This window comes from Tupaia chinensis, unplaced genomic scaffold (genome assembly GCF_000334495.1).
Source record: "Tupaia chinensis unplaced genomic scaffold, TupChi_1.0 Scaffold000138_1, whole genome shotgun sequence".
In the NCBI taxonomy this organism is placed as follows: Eukaryota; Metazoa; Chordata; class Mammalia; order Scandentia; family Tupaiidae; genus Tupaia; species Tupaia belangeri.
This window is the reverse complement of record NW_006159608.1, coordinates 3,576,671-3,592,363: the sequence shown is the minus strand read 5'-3', so window position 1 is coordinate 3,592,363 and position 15,693 is coordinate 3,576,671. Positions and strand designations below refer to the sequence as shown.

The 15,693-nt window shown below is 46.1% G+C and overlaps 1 protein-coding gene across 1 annotated transcript in view; it reads right to left on the bottom strand.

Moving 5' to 3' along the window:
* Positions 1-5,168: 5,168 nt before the first annotated feature.
* The window catches only part of BOD1L1 (biorientation of chromosomes in cell division 1 like 1), a 67,635-nt gene continuing 57,110 nt past the window's right edge, over positions 5,169-15,693 (bottom strand). Inside the window, exons 27-30 of the mRNA XM_027770448.1 lie at positions 13,616-13,665; positions 13,440-13,524; positions 12,891-13,044; positions 5,169-5,616 (exon numbers count right to left, since the gene is read on the bottom strand). Of these exons, the coding sequence (XP_027626249.1) occupies positions 5,493-5,616; positions 12,891-13,044; positions 13,440-13,524; positions 13,616-13,665 (413 nt within the window). The 3' untranslated portion in view covers positions 5,169-5,492. The remainder of the gene's footprint in view (positions 5,617-12,890; positions 13,045-13,439; positions 13,525-13,615; positions 13,666-15,693) is intronic.

The following is a 15,693-nucleotide window of genomic DNA, read 5'->3' as shown; positions in this document are numbered from 1 at the left end:
TTTTTTTTTTTTTTTTTTTTAACAATTACTTGTTTATTTAATTCCATTTCTTCTTATTTTTTAATTTGACCAGAGAGAAAGGGAAAGGGAGAAAATGAGCTGCTAGGTCTGGGACTCCAATCGTGGTCAGCCATGTGAGAATCTAGTGCCTTTAACCACCACACCACCTGCCAGCCCCTCTACCAGAAGTTTTATAGTTTGAGGCTTTACATTGAAATCTTTGATCCATTTTGAGTTGATTCTAGTTAATTGTGAGAGATAGGGACTATTTTCATTTTTCTTCCAGTGGATATCCAGTTATGCCAGCACCATTTGCTGGAAAGACTTTCTTTGCTCCACTGCTTTGTAATCCACTCTTTGACAAAGATCAGTTGTCTGTATAATTTGGAATTTATTTCTGGATCCTCTAGTCTGTTCCATTGGTCTATGTGTCTATTTTTATGCCAGTACCATGCAGTTTTGAATACCACAGCTTTGTAGTATTTTTTTTTTTTTTTTTTTAACAATTACTTGTTTATTTAATTCCATTTCTTCTTATTTTTTAATTTGACCAGAGAGAAAGGGAAAGGGAGAAAATGAGCTGCTAGGTCTGGGACTCCAATCGTGGTCAGCCATGTGAGAATCTAGTGCCTTTAACCACCACACCACCTGCCAGCCCCTCTACCAGAAGTTTTATAGTTTGAGGCTTTACATTGAAATCTTTGATCCATTTTGAGTTGATTCTAGTTAATTGTGAGAGATAGGGACTATTTTCATTTTTCTTCCAGTGGATATCCAGTTATGCCAGCACCATTTGCTGGAAAGACTTTCTTTGCTCCACTGCTTTGTAATCCACTCTTTGACAAAGATCAGTTGTCTGTATAATTTGGAATTTATTTCTGGATCCTCTAGTCTGTTCCATTGGTCTATGTGTCTATTTTTATGCCAGTACCATGCAGTTTTGATTATCATCACTTTATAATATATTTTGAAGTCAGGTAGTGAGATACCTCCTTTACTTTTTCTTACACTGTATTGCTGTGGTGATATGGGGCCTTGATGTCAGACACATTTTATGATTTTTTTTCTATTTCTGTGAAGGATATCACCAGCAATTCGATCAGAATCAAACTGAATATCTAAATTAATTTGGGTAGACCTTTTTGATTAAACTGATTTTCCCAATCCAAGAACACATAATGTCTTTCCATTTTTTGGTATCATACTTGATTTTTCATAGTTTTCCATGTAGAAGGTTTTCGTTTTTTTGGTTAGATTTATTCACTTCGTGGCTATTGACAATGGGCTATTACTTTCTTCTATTCTGTCTGTTCATTGTTGGTTTATAAACATGCTATTGATTTTTTTTTTTTTTTTGAGATTTTTTTCTATAGGGCATGTGCACTCCCTGACAAAGAAAGACAGAAAGCACAAAATCGCCCCCTGAAGGGATAGCTGCCCCACAGTTCCTTCTCGCCCACTCTTCTCTTAGGGCCCTGGGTACACAAGTACATGTGCCCAGCATGAGTTTCAAGCCACTGGGTTGGGGACTTGAACCGTGGTCAGACACTTGAATCCAGTGTCCCAACCACCACACCACCTGCTGGCCCATGCTATAGATTTTTGATGTTGACTTTGTATCCTTCTACTTTACTGAATTCATCAACCATGTCTAGTTTTTTCGTTTTTCATTTGGATTTTCTATGTATCTAATCATATCATCTGCAAATAGGGACAGTTTAGCTTCTTTTCCAATCTAAATGTCTTTTATTTTGCTCTTTTGTCTGACTGCATGGGCTAGAACTGGGCCTCTCTACAGCTCAGATTCCTGAGCTGTCAATGGAAATTCTGGCAACTGCCGTGCTAACCCCATAGGGCTGTTGATAAAATGACTGGTCACTAACTAAGTATTTGCAGTGAGCCTACTGTGTGCCGTTGTGGGTACTAGAGATATGGCGGTGAGCTACACAACACTGTTGATGAGATTCCTCTATGTGGTTGTGTAGGAATGGCCTGGCTACTGCCATTGCTGTGTACTATCCTAGCCTGTGAATACCATACTTGATTTACCCAGTCTGTGCGACATTTGGGTAGTTTTCAGGCTTTTGGCTATTATAGGGAAGAGGCTATGTACATTCTGGCATGTCTTCTGGTGAACTTACTCATTTGTTGGGCCAATTTCTTTGTAGCCTTCCTAATTATGCCCAAGTCAGGTTGGCACTAGCACATTCTAACATCCCTGCAGCCCTTGCCAATGAGTTCTTAAAACAGGCCCAGCCGTAGGCTCAGAGCCTTCAGCATTCCGCTGTATTTAGTTCAATGCATGAACATTGCTTTGTCTGCATTACCTGTAAAGGCTCTATATGGCAAGAGGTTACTGGTGCTCCATTGATCTATATATTATAAACACGCTTGTTACTGGGGCCAGCAGGTGGCGTGGTGGTTGAGGTGCTGGACATTCCCACAGGGCCGACCATGGTTCGAGTCCCAAACCTAGTGGCTTGCTTTCTCACGTTCCCTCTCTTGTCTGGTCAAATTAAAATAAGTGAATACAATTAAATAAATAATTCTAATAAAAATACTTGTTAATTATAGTAATTAATGAAAGTTTCTTTCCAAAATAAATTTTTCAAGTTTTCTCCTCATTTCTTTTATTGGATTACTAAAAGAAAAACTTCAGACAATTTAATTTAGTGGAGTATGATTGAGCAAATGATTTGAATGGGAAGGGATATTTACATGTGGGAAAAGGGAAAATTACATACAAAAACCAAGTGAGAGGATGAGGTAGAGAAATGTAACAATTGGCCTGGTTAGATACTGCTGCTCGCCTGCATCAGCAGTTTCAAGGTGGCCCTGTGTGACCAACTGAGGAACAGCTGCTGTGACCGGCCGTGACTGAGCTGTCACTAAGGAGGCCGACCTGCACGAGATGGTGTGGCTTGTTTACGGAAACGAAAGCAGGAGTACGGAGGCTTTCTCAGGCCAATATACTGTAACAGGATGAATATAGACTTAATGCTAAGCAAGATAAGTCAGGCTAAGTTTTTCCAAGTTTAAAAAGTAAAGTACAAGCTGAGTACCCCAATCTGAATTGCAAAATGCCCCCGAATCCACAACTTTGAGTGCTGATACAAGTGGAAAATTCCACAACTGACCCGTGTTATCAGTCGAAACCCTGCAATGTGAAAATACTGTATAAAATTATCTTCGGGCTGTATGTATGAGGCGTAGATGAAACATAAAAGCTTCATGTTTAGACTTGGGTCCCAACTCACAACTGTCCCATGGAGTATCTGCAGATATCCCCAAATTCCCCCAAATTGACTCTGAAACACTTCTGGTCCCAACATTTGGATAAAGTTCTCACTGTATTGGGACCAGCATGTGGCATGATGGTGAAGGTGCTGGGTATTCCCACATGGCCAATCATAGTTCGAGTCCTGGACTTGGTGGCTTACTTTCTCACTTCTCTCTCTCTCTGTGTGTCTCTCTCTGGCCAAAATAAAATAATGAAAAACAAAAATAATTAAAAAAAATTCTCACTGTACTAGGTAGTGGTTGTAGGTGGGCACACAGGCGGTAAAATGTGAGAGATTTGGAATGGCTAATTTACAGATGTTATCCTGAAAGAGCCACACTTTGAATCAGGCGTCCTTGTCGTCAGGGGAGACGGACTTAGTTCTCCATCTGGGCACACTGCAAACCATCCCAAAGCAGTGGGCCTCCTCCTTTCAGGTATACAGCAGGAGTACCAGCTTACAACAGGCTGGAGTCCCAGGAGGACTAGAGCTGGCAAGGGGAGAAGAGTATCTTTATAAAATGCCACACTTTCCTATTTCCGTGGGCCGGTGGGGTCTGCACTTTGAGGACCATGGCAGAAAGCATGTAGGCGGGATGACAGGTGCCATGGTCTCCAGGGCTCACGGGAACATCCGGTCACCTGGCTGTGTTAGGAACCAGGAGCGCCTCTAGGAATCAAACCCTCCACTCCTCTCCCCCTTGACTCCGTGTCCCTGAGGCTGCTTTCCTCGACACTGCCACACCTGCCTCTAGGACCACCTCCTCCCAGCTCGGACGCTCACACCCGTCTTCTAGCGAGTTTTCATTCTGCCCGGACTTTAACCCACTGACCCTTTATGAGCACTTAACAATGACTTAAGAGAAGAAATGGTTTTCACTGGGAGTAATTTTAAAACAGGAAAAAAAATTCTTACCACTCAAGTTTTGGGAAACATTTTATAATTTATATATAAAATCTCAGTAAGAAATCATGTAAAATGACAGATATATCCATCATACACGAAGAGTAAAAAAAAAAACAAAAAAAAACAAAACTAAAACAAAAAGCGGACACACACACACTGAATGTAAATTTTAATTACAAAACAAAAGTATGAACAAAACTTTAAAAATAATCTCGATTATTTGGCAACTCAACACATCATTGCAGGAGACAAATTTGATCGTAAGAAAAGTTTAATCTTATGAAAAACTTAAGTTGGACAGTTTGTTCACATGGAGTTTAAACATGTTTAAAAAAGAAATCTGGCATAAAGCCAGTTTCTATCCTGAAATAATTATGTATAAAACAACATAAAATCCTGAAGCTGGACAGGAGTGACCTAATTAATCTTCATTGCATTTTTCTTCACTGAAAAAGACAATAGGGAAAAAATATTGGTAGAAGCTTCGGTTGGAAGAGCAGAGGGAAACAAGCACCAACAGAGGGGTCTCTGCTGCGGGGACCAGACCCGACTTCACCTGAGCCAGGCCCTCTCATGTCACGAGGGCTGGCAGTAAAGTCACAGATGCAAGTGGAGTCAGGATCATCTAAAAACGAGTTACAGTCTTTAAAAAGACCCACGTTGTGAACAGAAAATTAATGGCGAGCCTTTCTTCAGCTACACTACTTTGCCTGGGTACATGCGAGGGTCTCTGCATTTCCTGCCGTATCACACACACAGTTACAAGGCAGGCGGAGGCCTAAAAAATGTTCTACTTACGACTGCATAGCATTTAAAACCCCTTTTTATTAAAAAAAAAATAATAAAATAAAATAAACAGATATATAGTAAAGTCCAAAAATAAGTTTTCTCTGTAAAATAAATAAAGTGTTCATTGATTAGCATCATACATAGAGTAAAATACAACCTATTTTTACATGTTTATATACTGTACACAGATTACCAGTAGCAGCCCAGAATCTCATGGGCTAGAAGGGTTTGCATTAGTGACATGTCACATTGGGAAATCCCAATTTTGAATGTTAAAATATACAACTAGTTTGCTTTGAGTTCAGATACAAAGTAAACTTATTTTCCTTTATCTGAGATAAATGTACATAATATCGTCTATGAACAACAGTTTATAAAGCTGTTTAAAACATAACAAGAAAAAGCTTGCACCTAGGAACTTAGAGCACATGCATGTCCTTTTCTTGGGTAAAAGATGCCCGTGGCCACCCAGGCTCCTCCCTTTTCTCCCCACTGTGCCCCTGACCAGCCCAGGGGTCAGGATTGTCGCTTGGTCTTTTTTGCAGGGGCTTCTTCCATTCTCTGCTGGCCTCTGGTTCGGGCCCCAGGAGGGCTGACTTCTCTCTTGCGCTTAGCGGAAGGGGAGAGCTGTGTCTTTGATCTGTGTTAAACGAAAGCCCAGGCAACAGTGAGAGTTAAAATTTTGGATTTGGGAGTTCCTCAAAAAATAGAGGAGTATTGACCTTGACATAAGAGAAAATGCCAGTGACATTTAAACGGACGAGGAGCTTGAGCTAACTGCTAACAACCCCCACACCAACACAGGGTGCGGGAGGGCCGGAGAGCCTGTGCTCTGCTCCCTCCCCAGGTAACTCTTCCGGGGCCTCCCTCTCCCACTTCCATCTGTGAGAGACAGCAGCAGCCCCTCCTCCACACACACTGAACACAGCGCGAAAACAGCAGGACTGTGGCTCTGCGCCTGCCAGGTGGAAACCGTGTCTCACAGCACCGTGCTACAGAAACCGCCTGGCACCCGAAGGACTCGAAGACACGTTTTATTTGACTTTTTTTTTTTTAATTGCCAGAGGGTGCATATGCTTGCCAGAGAGCCAGCCAGAAAGACAGAGAGAGAGAGAGGAAGGAAGCACCCCTCAGTAGGACCTGGTCAAGCCACAACCCCTTCCCCTCCATCTCTTCACCTGCTGGTACCCAGGGCACGTGCACATGTGCCGGGCATGATTTTCACGCTACCGGGAGCTGACTATGGCCCATGGGAGCTGACTCCTTTACCCACAGTGCCATGGGCCTGGCCTGAGAGCGTTTACATTTTTTTATTTTTCTTTTTAAATAACATTTTACTTTATTAGATTTTAATTTGCTATTGGACACATGTACTCACGAGAGACAGACAGAGAGAGAGAGACAGAGAGAGAGAGAGAGAGAGAGAGAAGGAAGCCACCAGGTCTGGGACTTGAACCATGGTCAGCCATATGGGAGAGCAGTATTTTAACCACCACACCATCTGCAGTCCCCCAGAACCTTTTTTTCTTTTTTTTGGAGAGGTTTTCGCTATAGGGCACGTGTGCTCGCCAGACAGACAGAGAGAGACATAGAGACAGAAAGTGAGAAAGCACCCCCCAGGGGGATGGCCACGCCGCATTCCCTTCTCCTCGGTTCTCCTCTTGGGATTTTGGGCACGCACACACACGCGCCAGCATGAGTTTTAAGCCACTGGGTCCGGGACCCGCAGAACCTCTTTAAAGGACACAGGAATGCATGTGAGTAACGGACAGGGACATGGGATGGTACACCATAGCAGAATGAACCAACGGAGTACTGGAAAGCACAAGAAATTATACGTTAAATAAAGTTAATTAAAAATGTAACTCGGGACCAGCAGTTAGTGTAATGGCTATGTCACTGGGCTCCCATGTAGTCAACTGCGGTTCGAGTCCTGGACCCGGTGGCTTAAACTCATGCCAGGTGCGTGTGCGTGCGTGCCCAGGATCCCAAGAGGAGAATGGAGGAGGAGGGATTGCGGTGTGGCCATTCCCCCTGGGGGGGGGATTTCTCGCTTTCTATCTCTCTGTCTCTGTCTGTCTGTCTGGCGAGCGCACGCGCCCTATAGCAAAAACATCTACAAAAAAAATGTAACTCTGAAATTACTATAACTATGCATATTCCAATCTAAACTGAGAGTCCAAAAAGATGTGTTGCAAATAATTGGGTAATTATTCTCTTTCTAAAGATGCTGTTGTTCTACGTAAAAATTGTAAAAAAAAAAAAAAAGTCAGGAAGTTAAAAAAAATACATCTGGCAATGTTAGGAAAGGCACAGGAATTTTAGGAGACCGTTCTAGGGACCAGCACATGGTGTAATGGTTACGTTGCTGGATTCCCACATGGCCGACTGTGGTCTGAGTCCTGGATCCAGAGGCTTGACACTCACGCCCAGCACGTGTGTGTGCTGCCCAAAGTCCTGAGAGGAGAATGGAGAAGGGACTGTGATGTGTCCGTCCCCCCGGGGGGTGATTTCTTGCTTTTTGTCTCTCTGGTGCATGCATATAGCAAAAATCTCTCCAAAGAAAAAAAAAATAAGAGGATTCTAACCAACGCCCCCATCACCAGCTTAGGTTGTTCTCCAGTCTACCATGAGAATTATCTTCTAGAAACTCCAATCAATCATGTTTCTATCCTGGACATTTATCCTGGACATTTCTCCATCCTTTCGGAATTTTGGACGTGCATGTATATGTGCCCAGTGTGTTTTCGAGCCAGTGGGCCAGGATTCGAAATGCAGTTAGCCATGTGGGAACTGGCTCCCTTAACCCTAGGCTACAGTGATGTACATTTTTATGTTTGTGTTGGGATTACCACACACCCCCATCTGGTATCTGAATAACTTCCCTATTTTTACTTTTTTCTTTTTAGAGGTTTTTACCTTAGGGTGCATGTGCTCGCCAGAGAGAGAGAGAGAGAGGGAGAGAGAGAGAAACTGAGAAATCACCCCCCTCCCCCCCCACCAAGGGGGATGGCCACACTGCAATCTTTTCTCCTCCACTGTCCTCCAGGGATCTTGGGCACACATGCCGGGCATGATTTTCAAGTCACTGGGTCTGTCATGTGCGAGTCCAATGACGTAACTGCTACTCCATCTGCTGCCCCGTAACTCCCTTATTTTTAAGCCACAGTTCAAAAGTCACTTTGGGAAGTGTTCCACATATTTCCACTCTGGGAATCCCATGGCACTCTGGAGCCTCACCACAACACTGACCAGTCATTTACGTGATCTGTTTTTTAAGAATTATTTTAATTTAATCTGTTCTTGTTGTTTTCAATTTGGCCAGAAAGAGACAGAGAAAAAGGGGGAAAGGGAAAGTGAGAAAGTAAGCCACCAGGTGCTGGACTTGAACCACGGTCAGCCATCTGGGAGTTCAGTGCCTTAATCACCATCCACTTGCTGGCCCCAATCTACTGACTTTTTATACTTAGGTTACAGCCAGTAATTTGAAACGATCTACTAGAAAATGCCAGAAACCGATCCTGTAGAAAGTCTGTCCCAGCTATAGTGACGGGATGTGAGCGCCAACGGCGTGACACTCCTCCTTTCAGTTCCGTATGAGGTGCATGTACTCGCCAGAGAGGAGGCGGGAGAGTGAGGGATCCTCCTCAGGGGATGCCACGCTACACAGGATGCTCCTCTGTTCCCTTGGGGTTTGAGGCAAGCACTCACATGTGGCTGGCATGATTTTCAAGCTGCTGGGTCCAAGACTCAACTGCATAGCTGGCTATGGCTCAGCCTCCAGGTCAACGCTGGCCTCAAGTATGGCCTTATCTGGGGGCTGCGACTGAAAAGGTTTCAGCCTCCAGGGCAGCAGCGGAGACAGACTGGCTGTGCTGCACCGGTGCCTCGCAGTGTCCGTGCAGTGAGCAAGCGCGATGTCCCATATGAAGGAACACACCAGGACACTAACCTGGCGGCCACGGGGAAAGGCTACTGACAGGATGGCCTCTGAGTGCTACACGCACAGGAGGGAGACGAGTTTGTGGCTTCAGGAAGAAACTTACGGCTCAGAGAGGGAAGGAAACGAACATGCCTATATATGCACAGCAGTGGGATACGCCCACCTCGCTGCCCCGTCCTGCCTGAAGTGCCACAGGCAGGAGAGCTGGGGAGGTCAGCGGTAGGTGGGGAAGGTACCCCGACGAGGGCTTTGAAGGGCAGGAAGGTCCTGGCTGCCTGGGGGCTGGTGCCAAGGCCATTCAACAGCAAAGCTAAGGCAAGGAAGGAGGACTCCGCCCGGCGGGAAGCAGGAAGATAATGCGGCGGCAGAGAACACTGTGAGCCGGTGCCGGCGGGGACGTGCCTGCAGGAAGGAGCTTTCCTTGTCCCCTCGCCACCTCTCCCAGGCCCCAGCTAAACCAGGAAGGTGGCGTGCTCTGCTGACCGAAGCAGGCATTTCGATCTGTGAGCACGCAGGAAGGAGCAGCGTTGCCTCTGGTGGAGGAGGGAACTGGCAGTGAAGGGCGGTCACAGGTGTCAGGATGAGCCGTGCGGCCACTCAGATGCTCTCTGAGCCTTTCCTACAGCGACAGCCAATGATCTCCAAAGACAGCTGGCAGGTGGGACGGAAACCTTTTTTTTTTTTTTTTTTTTTAGGGTTTTGCTATAGGCACATGCTCTCATGGGAGAGAGACAGAGAGAGGGAAAGTGATAAATCACCCCCAGGGGGAATGACCACGGCTCAGTCCCTTTGCTTTCATTTTCTTCTTAGGATTTTGGGCATACACACACATGTGTCTGGCATGATTTTCAAGCTGCTAGGTCCAGGACCTGAACCATGGTCAGTCGTGTGGGAATCCAGGGCCTTAATCACCACACCACCTGTTGGCACCATGACAAAGTGTTCTTAGTATGTATTTTTCTTACTGAAACCTCACCACTGTCTTGGTGATTTATATACGATTATTCCTGTTTTATTTTTTTTTTTTTGAGAGGTTTTTGCTATAGGGCGCGTGTGCTCACCAGACAGAGACAGAAAGTGAGAAATCACCCCCCAGGGGGGATGGCCACGCTGCAATCCCTTCTCCTCCATTCTCTTCTTGGGATCTTGGGCACGCACGCACACGCAAACAGCGTGAGTTTAAGCCACCGGGTCCGGGATGCGAACCACGGTTGACTACATGGGAGTCCAGGGACATAGCCAGTATGCCAACTGCTGGTCCCTCTTAAAGGAACTTAGGAAGAAAAGATCACGTATCAAAAACTCTCGGGGTTAAACATTACTTGCAGTGTAAGCAGGGGCTTACCTTCCTAATGGGGGAGACTTACTCACTTCGCTGGTGGGGTGAGTAACTCCTCTTTGGCTAACGTTTGGCGATTTCTGGGAGCAGCTGTCTCTGGACTGCACGTGCAGGCTACCGCGAGCGCTGAGGCAGCTTAGAGACACTGCGCGATGGCGGCGTGGAGCTCGCTTGTCTCAGGGCCACCGAGAAACGAGGAGGCTCCTCGTGGGTAGTGAGAGCAGTGTGGATCAAAGCCAGAAAACGGGAGACCAGTGGACCCCGATGTCGCCCACGGCTGACTGACTGCCTAACACTACCTTCTGCTTTTACTGTGTATGAGTGTCACGGTTTAGAAAAAGATGAATTTGTGAAAGTCAGGAAATACTAGCTGACCCAAAAAAAAAAAAAAAATCCTGGAAGAGTTAATCAGAGTAGAACAAGAGGCTGCAATTACAGAGCCTCTCCCGAGGCTGAATGTGAAGGCGCTGTGCGAGAATCAGGCAAGCACAAGTCGGATTTGCTAGTGAGACTGTAGGAAAGAAACTCATCTCTCTGGGGCCCGGCTCAGCCCAAGGCCGCAGTGGCAGGGGTGCTGCCGAGAAGCGGTACCGCACTCCACGTCCGTTAAACCCCACTGGTAGGACACCGACGTACTGAGAAGAACGGAGGTGAGGAAGGGGCTCAAAATGAGAAGACAAGACATGGCAGCCGCCCTGAAATGTTTAAGGGAAATCGCGGAGAAGGCCACCAGAGCAGAGCTGGAATAGAGAAGCTCCAGGGAGGCCGGCATCCACTGTCAGAGCAGAGCTGGAACAGAGGAGAAGCTCCAGGGAGGCCGGCATCCACTGTCAGAGCAGAGCTGGAATAGAGAAGCTCCAGGGAGGCCGGCATCCACTGTCAGAGCAGAGCTGGAACAGAGGAGAAGCGCCAGGGAGGCCGGCATCCACCGTCACTAGGACGAGAGCGCAGAGGAGCTCGCTTCCCCCACACCCAGGCGGTGCAAAGGCTGGAAGACCCTCCCGGAGAGCTGCAGACTCCTCGGACACCAGGGGGGGCGGGACCGGGTGACCGCCACTGCCTACCTATCCCTGAGTTGTGAAACGTGTGGCCGCGAGTGCCCTGGACCCAACCAGCCAGGCTACGAAAGCTAGAGAAAGAAATTCAGTGAAGATGCAAGTTCTTAAGTGTGGTAAGGAAGACCACCGATCGTCCTGGTGAGCCCTGAACCGTAAGTCAAGTTTATTTCTAAAGAGTTCATTTAAAAAGGCAAATTGGACAGCTACTCCTAGTCACTCACGTGAGGATGCCTTTAGAAGCCCAGGGAACTTCTCTGAGAGACCGTACCATGCTGAGGACCTTCCCATGGCCGTTTAAGAGGGAAGCAGTGACACTGGGGTTCCAGCACCTCTTCCCTCTATCAGCACAAACCTTGATTATGGGACTTCTATTTACCTGAGTCACCCCACCTAAAAAACAAGTATCAGCCACTTGAACTACATGCGCTTTTAGTCTTCTTTCTACAATTTGATTCTTTGAGAAATCAAAATAGGGTTAATGATGTGCAAATGTGGAGGAATCAGAAACCAGGTGACTTGAATTTTTTAAAATGTTTTTGCACTCGCCGTAGGGAGATCATGAGAGGGAGGTGAGAAATCAATCCCCAGGGAGGATGGCCATGCTCAATCCCTTTTCCATCCACCTCCTGGGATTTTGGGCGCACATGCACACATGCATGGAATGAGCTTCGAGTCGCCAGGCCCGGGACTCAAACTGTGGTTAGTCATGTGGGAATCCAGTGCCTTAACCACCACACCACCTGCTGGCCCCAATTTTAAATATTTATAGAAACACGACACTATTACTATTACGGTGACAGATGTTAACAAGTAATTCCTTTGAAATAAATGTTCCTGAACTTTTTGATTAATGTTGGATAAGGAAATCATAAAGGATGACGACAACAAGATTAACAGCTTGTGAAATCATGATAAATGGAGAGTATCCTTACAGTGGAGAAGTTATTCACTACCAGGATGAGCTACGTAGTTGGGCACCATTTCTCAAACTGCTGTGAGAAAGGGAAACTGGCTGACGTTAACAGATAAAACAGCCCGGCGGAGGGGAAGGGGGAGTAAAGTTGGTGAATACTGCTTATTTAACGAAATGTAGGTGGGTCTCTACTTCAGGACCTCTCTGTAACTCCCCGCACACCCACATTCGTGAGACCACGCTACCCTTTCCTGAGTGACTTCTGGTTGGCCCCACTAGGGATTAAGAGAACCCTCTGGGGACAAAATTACGCGTGTAGGACAGAAGTGGTCAATCCGGGCTGTCCCGCGCTCGCCTCTGGCACAGCCCCGGAGAGAGCTGTAGGCTGTGTTGGTGGTTCCGTGTTCACCCAGCCACGGCACTGGCTCGAGACAGGACAGGCGCTTCAAGGCCATCACAGGAGTGAATGGGCGCCACCACACAGGCACTGAAAACTGCCGAAGACTAAAACGCCCTCGAAGTGGTTTAAGACAGAAAAGCTGCGACCAGGTGGCAGAGGCTGATGCCCGCTCCGGCACGAGCAATCTGGTTCGGAGCCCCGAGAACCCGAGGCTGTCTTCCGCGGAGGGGGAAGGCCCGGCAGCTGCCGCTGCCCTGTTACCTCTGTGCCTCTGATCTGGTGATGGATCTCGTGGTGGCTCCCAAGGGCTCTTCCTCTTCCTCCTCTTCCTCCTCCTCGTCAGACTCCTGGTCTTTCTTGTCCTCTGTTGCCTCAGAAACGGATTTCTGGCGTTTTCTTTCTGGCTCTGAGGATTCTGTTCAAACAGAAGGGGAACACCTGGATTATACAATTCCCAAAGACATGTCCAAAGGAGAGCGTGGTGGAGTTTAGAACTTAGGGTAGTAGGGGCTGGGAGGGAGGAGTGGTTTTCCACTTCCGTTTTGTTTCAGCACTTGCAGTGCACAAGTGTTTAACTTAATCACAAACACATTTGGGATCGTTTACTTATACAGTTCACAGCCAGTATTCATGAAAACCTCAAATACACTCAGAGAGCATCTGGGATGTGCCATTTCTGACGTGGGATTACAGCGATTTCACACATATTTACGCAATGTTAATACCAGCTCCATCCCGTTGGATTTTTCCTCACCCAGAGAATTACTCTTTAAAGAACATGAGTGTAATGAAGAAAACTCAGAAACACACCCGCATCTTCTGAGAGGGTAAGTGAACGTTTGGGCTTTCTTCCTCGGCGACGCACACTGGCTACAGCTTTCTCTTCACTATCATCCTAGGCGAAATGAGACGAGAGTGGTGGTCAACTGAACATTTATAAAGTTTATTTCTCAATGACGTATCTTGATAAGAAAATTAACACTTACATTGCTTACACTTCTCTCTTGTAAGTTAGTTGTTTCTTTGTTGGACTCGTCTTTAAGAAAAAAGGAATCTCTGCGTTAACACTTTGTTTCTGTGGAATTAAATTTGAACTGGCATTCTGGCTTATCTGTCAATGTACTCCTGCTAATTAACGCACTGTCATGCAATTCATCGTAATTCTGTGTAAGTCAGGCAAAGACAGAATCAAATTACCCAGCAAATCAGCACGCAAGCGAGGAAACAAATTTTCATTTCAAACTTGCAACAAATAAGCTGTGGGATCTGGGCCTGTTTTTTCATCTGTGTGATAAGGAGCTGGCTTATGCTGTCATCGCACGGCCCCTTTGGGCTCAGCCACTCTGAATTCAGAAAGGGAGGCGGGGGAAGCATGGGGCGCTAAGACACACCAGGAACTTCTCCTCAGGTCGTACCCTTCAGTCTCACGGTGGCTGCGGGAGCATTACAGCCCCAGCTGACGGTCTGGAAAAATCTGACTCCAGCAGCTCAATTTACGTAATCTGTTCAGAGTCACATAACTAAAAAGTAGAGTGGTAACTGGAATCGTTTTTACCACATCAGGGTGAGAAAGTATGTTTAAAGAGCTGTTTTGTAAGTTGTGCGTGCCTAGTCTTCATGCGTTTGCTTTCTGTAGATGCTACAATTTTATGAGAATGCATCTTGGCAAGAGAAAGGAAGATTATTTCATTGTGCTTTTCGTCCATCTCTCCTTCCCATCTGATTTGGGGCACACATGCACATGTGCCTGGCGTGCTTTTCAAACTACTGGGCCAGGATTCAAAGTGTGGTAGGCCATGCGGGATCTAGCTTCCAGGGTACAACACTTGGCTACTGTGCTGCAGCACCAGCCTTGTAAAGAACACTGACATCACAGAACTGATACTTTGTCCTCCCTTGGTGTCCATGAGGGACAGGGTTCAGGGTCCCCCGTGGACATTAAAGCCCATGGATGCTCAAGCCCTTTCTGTGAAATGTGGTATGCCAGGTGGATGCGCATGTAGGGCCAGAGTCCTAAAAGGAGAACGGAGAAGGAGTATGGCGTGGCCATCCCCAGTGGAGGGTGCTTTCTCATTTTTCTTCTCCGTCTATCTGGCAAATGTACATACCCTCTGGCAAATTAAAAAAAAAAAAAAGATGCAGTATTTACATGTATCAATGTATGTTCTCCTGTATATTTTATTATTTTTAAAAATAATTATTGATTTATCATTATTTTAAAAATTTACTATGGGGGGGAGCACACCCTGAAGGGACACAGTGCTGCAGTCTCCTCTCCCCGCTGTCACGATCTGGGTGAGCCATGCACATGTGCCTGGAGTGTCTTCAAGGTGTCGGGCCACCAAGGTCGAAGCTGCAGCTGGCCACGTAAGGTCCGGTTCCCAATGCACAGTGCTTAACCACTGCACTAACCAAAAAAAGGTGTAGTATTTGTACACTGGGCCTGTCCCCAATTTCTGTGTTTGAATATTTTCAACCTGTAGTTGGTTGAGTCTATGGACAGAGAAGACCAACTCTATATGCAGCATAAAGCAATCTGGAAAAGTGACCCAGCTCTGTAGTCTGGTGATTAAGGTAGACAGTTCCCACGAAATCAAACCCATGGTTGAGTCTTGGAATTTGTGGCTTGAAAAATATGCTGGGTGCACGTGTGTATGTGCCTGAAATCCCAAAAGGGTAGAGAAATGAAGAAGGGATTGTGATGTGACCATGACCCCATGGTAGGTGCTTTTTAACTCTCTTTCTCTGATCCTCTCTGACAAGTGCATGTGCCTTTTGGCACATTACAAAAAAAAAAAAAAAAAAAAAAAAAAAAAAAGAACCTGGAATACACACACAGCAGGTACAAATAATATGGAAAGCTCCTAATACTCCACCACCCAGAGCGAACATTATCAACATCTTGGGATTATTTTTTTCTCTTTGGAATGAGGACAAAAGTACTCAAAACAATTCCATCTCTTGAATCCTGGGCTCCTTAAGCTGCAAAGGCTGCTTTTAAAATGATTCCTTTGAGGGACCAGCAGTTAGCATAATGGCTATGTCGCTGGACTCCCATGTGGTC